This window comes from Danio rerio, chromosome 6, assembly GCF_049306965.1.
Source record: "Danio rerio strain Tuebingen ecotype United States chromosome 6, GRCz12tu, whole genome shotgun sequence".
NCBI classification, from domain to species: domain Eukaryota; kingdom Metazoa; phylum Chordata; class Actinopteri; order Cypriniformes; family Danionidae; genus Danio; species Danio rerio.
The window spans coordinates 38,938,842-38,950,124 of NC_133181.1; the positions used below are offsets into that span (position 1 = coordinate 38,938,842).

The following is an 11,283-nucleotide window of genomic DNA, read 5'->3' on the forward strand; positions in this document are numbered from 1 at the left end:
TTAAACACTTATTTAAATTCTTACATAAAAAGTCTAAATGGAATGTAAAAACCTTTCTTTAATAACAACTCGCCTCATTGCATAATTATCACAGAAGAAGGCAGACTCTTCATTACTTTCTTTTCTGAGCACTGAATAAATATGTTGTCAGACGTATGTCATCCTATGTCTTGGTAATGGGAGTGGCCATTTGATGACATCATGACACACCTCCAGACCTCACTATAAAAAAAACTTTATGACAAAAGGGGAGTCACATGTTACTATTGAAAGCAACAGACTAAATTAACAAGAAAGGCATTTGACTGTCATTTCCACAACATCTGTTCGGGAGAATCTGCAAGATCAAAAATGGTCAAAAACACCAATATTCGAATCAGTCTCCCTGCGGTTTGCTTTGTCTGGCAGATTGCTATGATCATCCTGTTTGGTGTGTTCATCCGTTATGATGAGGAGTCTGACAGCCATTGGATCGAAACACGGAAAAAGAACAATATTTCCACTGATTTAGAGAATGACTTTTACTATAGATATCCAAGTAAGTAACACATCGATATGATTTGATGCAATATGATGTCTTCTTGTATCTAACATTTTTATTATCAAACACTGACATTCTGTATATTTTTGTTGTTTTTCTTACTGTATCTCAGGTTTTCAGGATGTGCATGTGATGATCTTTGTTGGTTTTGGATTCCTCATGACCTTTCTGAAGCGTTACAGTTTTGGTAGTGTTGGATTTAATTTTCTCATCGCAGCCTTTGGCATTCAATGGGCTCTGCTGATGCAAGGCTGGTTTCATTCCTTTGACAAAGAGGACTTGAAGATAAAAATCGGCGTTGAGAAGTAATTAATCTTTTATTAACACAATAAGATATGTTAACTTCATATGTTTATATTATGTTCAGGCACTGACTTGTTTTTGCAGGATAAAGGATATTACATGTGTTTCCATTTCTGAAGCCTTGCTTATATAGTCTGTTTATATTGCTGGGTTAACTGATTATGTGTAATCTGGATTATGTACTGTAATCAGATTTAAAAAATGCATTACTTCTAATAAGATTGTTTTCCATTTGAAGTGTTTATAACCATACAACAGTTACTTTTTTATAGATTACATGATTACAAATTGATTAAGCAATGGCAATGCATTTATTTATAACTTAATGATTCATTTTTTACAAATTACATTTTTTTATGTGTGTTTGTTTTGGAATGGCCATGAAAATGACATGTTAATTAATTTGCAATCCAAATGACAGATTTAATTTTAAAAAGGCACGTTAAGTCAAAAGTAATCTAGAAGTAATATAAATGTCAAACCCCATTACTTAAAATAAGTAATCTAAGACTTCAATTTACAGACTACAATTTGTAATCAGTTCACCCAGTACTGAGCATATTCATCTTGTATCTATTTCTAAAATACAGATGTATTATCCATAATTTGATTCTCCCTAATACTGAAATTTAAATAAAGATAACATTTTTATATTCTCTTCAATTTTCGCAATATAGAAGGATAGTCTACTGTAAATGTTAAGTTGATTAACTTGTGATCCCATATTTGTGGATTTGGGAACAAATTGAAACAGAAAATTACAAAACATAAGCAAGCCATGGTATGTTAAAGGCAATTTAATCAATCTGGATGCAGCCTTGATGATGCAAACTGAGATTGCATCTTTCAGCAATGCAATGTCAGATGCAATGCACTCAATGGTGCCAGTGACTTCATTTTGAGTGGTAGAGGTTAGAGGATGCAGCTTGCATCTGCACCAGGTCTGCATTACGCACCAGTACGTATGGCTGCATTTAGTTTTTAAAATGAACGCTTGGGAGTGGTATGTCGTTGTTTCTTTTTGCGCTTACCAGCTGACCAATTACCTCCATATGGACGGCTTTTCCACTGTTATCCAGTTAGCTCATCTTGTACATCGATGGACTTGAAAGGTGTACATCGATGGACTTGAGTCAGTGTTTTTTAAAAATACTTTTAGTTGGGTTTAGGCAAGAAGGAGGGTGGGTCAGTTGATCAGTCAGTCAGTCAGTCAGACAAACAGTCAGTCGACAGTGGCCTCTGGTAGATTTATGTGGGAACAGCAGGCGTGAATGGCACTCGTGAGAGAAATCAGAGATCTCAAAAAGCAAGAGGGGTCTGGCTGCAGACCTGGTGCAGTGCAATCTTGGCTGCATCCAATACTTTTTTATGGGCTCACCTAACCCCACCCCTAACCCTACACGTCACAGTGACGTCACTAGCTCCATTTGAGTGCATTGGCTCGGACATTGCATCACTGAGTTATGCAATCTTAGCTTGCATCATAAAGGCTGCATCCAGATACTATTGCAAAAAGCGCACACAGTAGACTCTGGTTCATACGTGAAATTAAAAAATGCACAAAAACGTAGATCCTGGGATGGATTTGGCCTCTCCAGAAATGTATATATGGGTAAGTTTTCAGAATGAGCCTGGGTTGCCTAAAAGAGTAATCTAGACTATGTGCCTGACTACAGTTGTCATCATGAAATTTGTAGTTAGTTACAAGCTACAATTTGTAAGTCTACCTTGAGCATATTCATCCTTCTTCTGTAACTAAAGAACTAAATTGTCATTTTCTGTCCGTCAGCCTCATCAACGCAGATTTCTGTGTGGCTGGTTGTCTCATTGCATATGGTGCTTGTCTTGGAAAAGTCAGTCCTGTACAACTGATGGTTCTTACTCTGTTTGGAGTCACTCTGTATGCAGTTGAAGAGTACATCATTCTCTATGTCCTTCATGTAAGATTGAATCCACCCATTTTTCTCACTCAAAGAATAACTTTTAAAGCTGAAATGGTGCATTTTGAATGCTTTCAGGTGAGAGATGCTGGTGGTTCTATGGTCATCCACACCTTTGGTGCATATTACGGTTTAACCATATCTTGGGTCTTGTATCGACCATTTCTGTCTCAAAGCAACCATTTACAACGATCTGTATACCACTCTGATGTATTTGCAATGATTGGTGAGTATTGAAAAAGTGTCCTTTTCTGCTATTGCACCAATAAAGCAGAGTATAATGAAGCTGAAAGCCTCACCTAGCTAAATGGCTTAACAATGTGTGTGAAAAAATAATGTATGTTGTTATTAAATATAACGGCCATTTTCAATGTTTGAAATACATGTTTTTTTCAAAACAAGCACTTGTGAAAATGGTGCAATACAGTGGTCCCTTGTTAATCGAGGGACTTACATTCTAAAATTATTTTAAAATTATTGTAGTTGTTTTAAGGCTGTAAATCCCCTCATTACACTATTTTCTCACATAGGCAATACCATTTTCACACATTTCTCTCGTTTAAACGCATAACTTCTACCTTCTTTTACCATGTCCAGAAGTACAACTTTTTGTGTGTTGGTTTGCATCATCTTTTGCCTTTTGGGTGCTACCGCAGTTGCCTTTGAAACAGAATGTTTTGTCAACATTATGGGGTATGTTGGGGAGAAAAATTGCAATCATACAGTCATACTGCTAGCCATCAAAGATTTATGTCAATTTGGTAAACTGAACACATTCTGGACTGTACAGGAGACATGGCACAGAGGGGATTGATGGACAATTGTCCACAGCTAATCAGGATGCAGAACACAATGTGCAAATCAGGACGCCGAACAATGCGCTGTTGAAAAAAGCATGTCAAATTGCACTAAATAATCTATGAAACTGCGAGACTGCGAAAAGTTAACTTTTATTTATTTATTTATTTATTTATTTGTTTGTTTGTTTGTTTGTTTATCTATTTATCTATTTATTTATTTATTTTCCATTTCAATGCTTCTCATTTACTGTATTTTAATAAATACATCAACATATATGTAAAACAATTTTTGCAATTAAGGTATTTTGTATTCCCCCCTCTCCCAATCACAATGAATCTTCGCTGGTCTAAACAAGCCTCCATCCATCAATCAATCAATCAATCAACTAGTTAGTTATTTGGTCAGTCAGTTAGTCAAGTAGTTAGTTTCTTTATTTGATAAATAATTTATGTTTGTTTGTTTGTTTGTTCATTCGTCCGTTTGTTTGTCCGTCCATACATCCATCTATCTATCCATTCATCTATCTATCCATCAGTCCATCCATCCATCCATCAATCCATCCATTCATCCATTCATCCATTCATCCATCCAACCATACCACCCACCCACTCACCCACCCATCCATCCAAAACATCCATCCAGAAAATCTTCCACTTCAGTTGAAATTGTGTTTCAAAGAGAGGGGTTAAAAACATGATAGAAAATAGCCTATCCATTCAACAATTTAAATATTTATTACATTTTTTATTTTCATTAAAAAAAATGTAAAATAATACAATAATACTCTTTTTTTTTTTTTTAATATAAGTTGATGGCCCCTTTAAAACACCAGTTTAGGTGTTCTAAATGTATTGTTAAGCAGCTTCTCTGTGCATATTGGTTTTAGGTAAAAGAGTTACAACAAATGGCTTGCTCAATAGCATCCTTTATCTTTACAGGCACTCTGTTTCTTTGGATGTTCTGGCCAAGTTTTAATTCAGCAATTGCGGATCATGGAGATGGCCAGCATCGAGCTGCTATAAACACTTACCTATCCCTGGCCGCATCGGTTCTCACTACCTTTGCCCTTTCCAGTCTCTCAAAGAAATATGGAAAACTCGACATGGTGACTAAGCCTCTGCTTACTGTCTGTGAGGTCTGAGTTAATCTTTTTTTGTGCTTAAAAATAACCTTTTCTTGCCATTGTTCAGGTACATATTCAGAATGCTACCTTGGCTGGTGGTGTAGCGATGGGAACGGCTTCAGAGTTCATGATTACACCTTACGGCTCTCTGATAGTGGGATTCTGTTCGGGTATTGTCTCCACCCTTGGATATGTCTTTCTGACTGTGAGTTTGCTATGTTTTATAGTGCTTAAAATACTCATATATTATACTGAAGTCAAATTATTTTATACTGTTTTTCCTGTATGTTGTACATATGAAGAGTTCAGATGCAAAAACTTTTAAATGCCATCTGAAATTTGACTCTAAAATGAGCATTTTTATATGTAGATTCAGTAATATCACATTTATGGGAAAATAAAATAAATAAGTCCTTTTCCTGGTCTTTTAAGTAAAATAACTTTACATAAACAAAGGAGGCTGATAAATGTGGACCTGGTGGAAATTTGAGATGGCACTTAAAGGTTTTTGCATCGGAATTCTTCATATATACTGTATGTTGTTACCTTACTTAATTTTGTTTCTGTGTACTGTCTAATACACATATTTTAGATCTACAACATGTTTGAATTCTTTATTGAAAACCGTATGTTTTCATCCAAAGTTGGAAATTTAATTTGTGTGCAAATTTGGCATACTGTACTTGTAAATAAAAAAATAAAAAAAAACTTTTCTACTGGTAACATATGCATGAGTTTATTCATCACACTTTATGAAAATATATTAATACTGGACAAGTAATAATCACCTGCATGCTCCCTCCTAAAAACCTCAAAACATGTAATACAAAAAACAACTAGAAACATACATAATCTTATTTCCAATATATATTTTTTTCTATATTAGCCTTTAATGGAAAAAACCTTGAAGATACAAGATACCTGTGGTGTACATAACCTTCATGCAATGCCTGGAGTTATTGGTGGAATTGTTGGAGCTGTTACTGCAGCTTGTGCCAGTGAATCTGTTTATGGACATGAAGGGTAAGTTTGTGTCAATGAAACATATAGTTTACAAGTGTATTGTATCTATATGTATTCACCAGCTTCAAATGTTATCACTCAATTGATTGGGCGTTATCAGTGGTTATCACTTGATAGATATGGAACAATAGGGGCCTTCTGCACCTACAGGTGGGCTCAGAAGGCCGTTATCATCCATCCACATGGTAATCAGCTATATTAATAAGAGAAGACTCCAGATCCAGATCTGTTTTTTACATTACTGTGACAGTTAGGTTTAGGGTTAGGGTAGGGGTATCGGGTAATTAATATAAGTAATGGGAAAATCAATAAATAATATAAAAAATTGTCATGGTTAATCAGCTATATTGATAGAGAAGACTCCAGATCCAGATCTGCTTTTACATAACTGTGGTGGTTGGGTTTAGGGTTGGGGTAGAGGTAGACGTTAATAAAATACAATTAATGGGAAATTAAATAAAAAATAAAATTACTTATTAATAATAAACAATTTTTGATAACTTTCGTCCGTTGCCGTATGTGGTCTTTAGATTACCCATGTAGATGGATGGATGATATTAGTCTTCTGAGCCTACCAGTTGGCAAAGAAGGCCCCTACTGGTAACCACTGATAACGCCCATTCAACCCAGTGATAACATTTAAATTGTCTTTTGTAAAACATATATAATGATTAATAATGATCTACTATCTGCATCAAATTTCATATTATTCAAATTATTTAATATTATTAGCTTTTTACAATTTAGTGTTTATATTTTATTTTTAAATTGTATATAACAATCACCATTTGTGATGTTGCAAGAATAAAAAAGATAAATACTCTTTTTTTTTTTAGACTGATTAACATGTTCGGATTTGAGGGTAAAGTGAACAGAACAGCCAGCGTTCAGGGAGGATACCAGGCGGCAGGTATCTTTGTAGCAATAGCATTCGGCCTTGTGGGAGGAGCTTTGGTTGGTGAGTGCAAATAAAGTAAAACTGGCGAACTTTAAGTGTTTTTTATCTCTATATTACTTACTACATTAATATTACTTTCTATACTCTATATTACTTTGAATTTGAGTTTGCATCTTATATGTGTTCAATTTTCCAGGTGGCATACTAAAGCTGCCAATCTGGGGAGACCCAACAGACAGCAACTGCTTTGATGATGATATTTACTGGGAGGTAAGAAATGTGTTTTTAAATGATCTATTGAGTTTAACTGAAAGATGATTCATTTGAGGACTCTTCTGTAAGCTCCATGTTGATTTAAAAATAAGGAGGCTAATTGAATTTGTGGTGTTTGTTCTTAGGTTCCAGAGGAAGAGGATGAAAATATTCCTGCTTTTGGACATCAAAACATGCATCATGTAGAAAGGACGCCAGATGCGTGAGTCAAATTTCAACTCACGTTATCCTTTCATGAACATTGCATTTGGTTTAAAACCTTCTGTGTTTTTTTTTTTTTTTTTTTGTGTTTTATTCTTTTTTACATTATATTCAGGGTGACAAAACACAAGTAACTAACTACCTTTAGCATTACAGTAAAGTTATATATATGAATGGATGGATAGATTGATGGATGGATGGATGGATGGATGGATGGATGGATGGATGGATGGATGGATGGATGGATGGATGGATGGATGAATGGATGAACAGACAGATAGATGGATAGACAGACAGACAGACAGATGTTAGATAGATAGATAGATAGATAGATAGATAGATAGATAGATAGATAGATAGATAGATAGATAGATAGATAGATAGATAGATAGATAGATAGATAGATAGATAGATAGATAGATAGATAGATAGATAGATAGATAGATAGATAGATATTATTTATTTTTTTAATGGCTCACCATTTTGCAAAGACAATGAAACTAGAAAGATAGGCTACTAATTAAATAAGGTTTATCAGGTAATTAAGGATATTACCATCCACTGCCAGATTTAAACTAAAAACTAAGAGTATCTTTCATCAGTGTTCTTTCATCAGTGTTCCTTTATATCATTGCTTACATAATGTTTTTATACTGTGCTTCAGAATATATTCAGCTCTTTTACTCCTGTTGTGAAAACTTCAAATAAGATTGAGCAATCACTTTTAACGATAGAAAATTGTGCAACTGTACATAGTCTTGTATTGTACTGTATTCTTATGGTTACTTAAGAACTAATATTATAGGAATAATTTTAACTAATATTATCTGCATTGACCTAGACTTAGCTAAATAATAAGAGTTTAGTAAATGGCAATGACATACCATGAGCTTTAAACACCATTGTTTTCTTGTTCTCAAGTAAATTAAATGAGTGTAAAATTTGGGTGAAAAATAGGTCAATCAGACACAGACATTGATGATCCAAACAGGATAATTAATAAGCACTCCCCAGATTGCACTTGATTGGACACAACATTTACTAGTGACGCTACAACAATGGATTTTTTTTTCCTTATTTTTAAGTTTATCTAAACTAAACATACAGTGTATGTGAGACTCTTGATGATGAGAAATTGTGGGGGATTTTGACAATGAGAGAGGCGGGAAGAGTAAAGGAGCAGTTCTGTAAAAAAGACAGTCATCCGTCACATTTTACAACTGGTCGAAACAAAAAATGCAGGATATATGGATTATAAATTCATCTAGTACCACCCGAAAGAGACTTCAGGTCTGTTTCAATGTATATTTTGTTAAAGTTAACGTGTATATTGTGAAATTTTCAATTAATGTGTGTAATGAGACAACTAATGCATGTTTATGCATTGTTTATGCATCATTCAGCTCTTACTGTAATTAAAAGTTTTCTAGAGTGAAGGAAAACAATAAAACTCAAAAATTGTCTATTTATGCGGAGGTTAGGGTTGTCACGAAACTGGAATTCGGTACCATTCAATACTGAAATTTTATTTACATTTCCCGCTAACATTTTAGCACTGTTGAGCGTGTTCCTAAACAGTGCTGATTTGCCATTGTGCTCACATGCTTAACAGAAATGACTGTGATTGGCTGTGAAGGTCATCAGTTCACCAAACTCACCGAGTGTAAACATAGATACATCGCTGAAATGTTAACGGGAAATGGACGTTTTTAAAATTTCAATACCGATTGGTACCAAATTCCAGTATCAAGACAACCCTAGTGAAGGTTGATATCAATTCCTGCCAGTGATTTCATAAATGTTAAAAAATAATACATCTTTGTCTGCCCCTTTTGTCTAGTATTATTATAATTTAGCCTATATTTCATTAACAATGCATAACTCAGGAGCAGTGATGGAGGAGCAGACGTAATTGCCTATAGATAGCTCACTCCTAATGTCAACCTTTTTTCCACTTCAGTTCAAATGATTTTTATTTCAGAGAACAATTTTACATATTGAATTAATGCACTTCATGGCACCTTTAAATAACACTGAGTAGTGTATTCTTATAGCAGTTGTAACTTTTAATGATGTTAGTTAAAAAATAGTTTATTATGTAAGTTCACAGTGCGTCATGTAATGATAACAGATTAAACATTTGATCTTTATAATTTGCAAATAATAGTATTAGTAATTAATAGCTGTTAATAAATGATGCAGAAGTGTTGTTTATTGTTAGTTTATTAACTGGTTAACAAAAGTTAGCAACTAAGAATTTGTTGTGAAGTTTAAATAAAATGCAAATTAATTGATTTTTTTATTTTTAGTTTTATCGTTTGTTTGTTTGTTTGTTTTATTAAATGTTGTTATTTTTCCAGTATCAGTAAAATAAAATGTAAAAAAAATTGTAATAAAATACTATTTATTAGTTTCATTGTTTGTTTGTTTAATTTATTAAATGTTATTATTATTATCCCACTATCATTAAATAGCAATGATAACTAATTGAAATAAAATATTTTGTTAGTTTTATTGTTTGTTTATTTTATTAAATGTTATTATTATGTCTCAAAGTTTTAAAAAAATCAAGTATCTAAATTTGTAGCTGTATATTTTAGTTTTTGTTCCCTATGATAACCCTTTCTTTCTCATGTACACAGACATCACCGAAGTCATGTGTAAGGGGGCAACACAACAACAGCAACCTGAAAAGTTCTACATCTAAAAAAATGAAGATGGAATAGGAATCATGGAGGCTTCAAAGATTGATTAGACAAGCTACTCAATGGAAAATTTTAAGTTTGTCATGTGACAAGATGTGATGTGTGTTAGTCAATGTCATAATCTTCAAGAATCTTCTATGTAGCACCAGACTAACCAGTGCTGCCACTGCTACTTCAGCAAAAACAATTTCAAAAAGTCCTCATGGCTTTATTTCCTTTTTGAATTCTTTGCATTCCAACACCAGCGATCTGACACTTCACCTTTTCTTTGTCTGGAAAATAACTATATTAATACAATTTTAAGACTGTCATACCTTTTTTTATACACTTTTATACTGATAATAATCATCATATAATGAATCTGTTCAGACTAAAGAAACATTAGAATTGTTAAACTAAAAAAATATGCCTAAAGCTGATAAAAAAAAAAACTTCAATAAAGTCAATTATTTTATTATTTATCTTTATAAATCTTGTTGTTGTTTTTGAAATGTTTTTAATGCTGAAGGATGTTGAATATGCAACAAACGATCTGCTTTGATGGGTGGATTAGTGTATTTGCCTGAGGCTTCTATTTAAAAGAACGATTTGTGAGCTTCCTCCTGTCTGGAATAATCAGAGCAACCAATCCATCTAAACATTTTGGCAAATGTCCAGATCATTAAATTAACGACTGATCATTCCCATCAGATAGCATACAATCTTTAATTTTTGGCATGTTCTGTCACTAAAGTTGCCGCCTTCTCTTTTGTCTTCCCCACATTCACTCTCGGCTATAGTATGCACATTTCTAACATTGAAAGAAATGGAATTTTTGCCCAACAGAAGCACTGACAAAAGTGGCAACTAGGGAAAAGGAAGCAACAAGTGAGGCATCCATTTTAGCTGTAGACCTTGAGTTGAAACATTTTTAGTGGTACTCTAATGAAAAGCCTGAAATGCTCCGTGCAGACTATGTGTTGATGTCTGCCCTCGAATTTGATAGATACAGACTCCAAAATTACAGCTCTAATGTGATTTAATAATTTATTTAAACTAAAATGTCATGCAATAATAATAGACTTTCAAAACATGTCGTACCTTACACTTACTTGTACTTACTTGACTTGTTTTCTGCATTGTTTGCTAGTTTGCTCTCATAAATGCATTCATGAGTCTTCACTGTTTTATTGTTTATTTATTTTTTTACTTATTTATTTATTTGTCTGTCTGTCTGTCTGTCCGTCTGTCCGTCCGTTCGTCCGTCCATCAGTCTGTATTTTCTGACAGTCAGACAACTGGCTATTCTGCCGACTATAAATTAATCAAGTTGCATTATTCATTTAAATACTTGCATAAATAATGTCTGAAAGGAAAATTCCTACAATATATGCAACAGGGTCAGTAAGGAGAAAAAAATGCTTTTCATCAGTCATTTTTGACCTTGTGCTGTGTCTTAGTGTATACTGAGTTTTTTATTTTTTTTATTTTTTTAT

At 33.6% G+C, this 11,283-nt stretch overlaps 1 protein-coding gene across 6 annotated transcripts in view; it reads left to right on the top strand.

Moving 5' to 3' along the window:
* rhcgl1 (Rh family, C glycoprotein, like 1) overlaps positions 1–10,969 on the top strand; it is a 132,105-nt gene extending 121,136 nt beyond the window's left edge. For 5 of the 6 annotated variants that reach the window (XM_073953084.1, XM_073953087.1, XM_073953086.1 and 2 more), the window contains 11 exons: positions 409–538; positions 654–846; positions 2,634–2,784; positions 2,863–3,010; positions 4,524–4,690; positions 4,776–4,913; positions 5,595–5,731; positions 6,568–6,689; positions 6,826–6,899; positions 7,028–7,104; positions 9,746–10,969. In XM_073953084.1, coding sequence (XP_073809185.1) covers positions 415–538; positions 654–846; positions 2,634–2,784; positions 2,863–3,010; positions 4,524–4,690; positions 4,776–4,913; positions 5,595–5,731; positions 6,568–6,689; positions 6,826–6,899; positions 7,028–7,104; positions 9,746–9,767 — 1,353 coding nt within the window. In that variant the 5' untranslated portion in view covers positions 409–414 and the 3' untranslated portion in view covers positions 9,768–10,969. 6 annotated transcript variants of the gene reach the window in all.
* Positions 10,970–11,283: the final 314 nt, after the last annotated feature.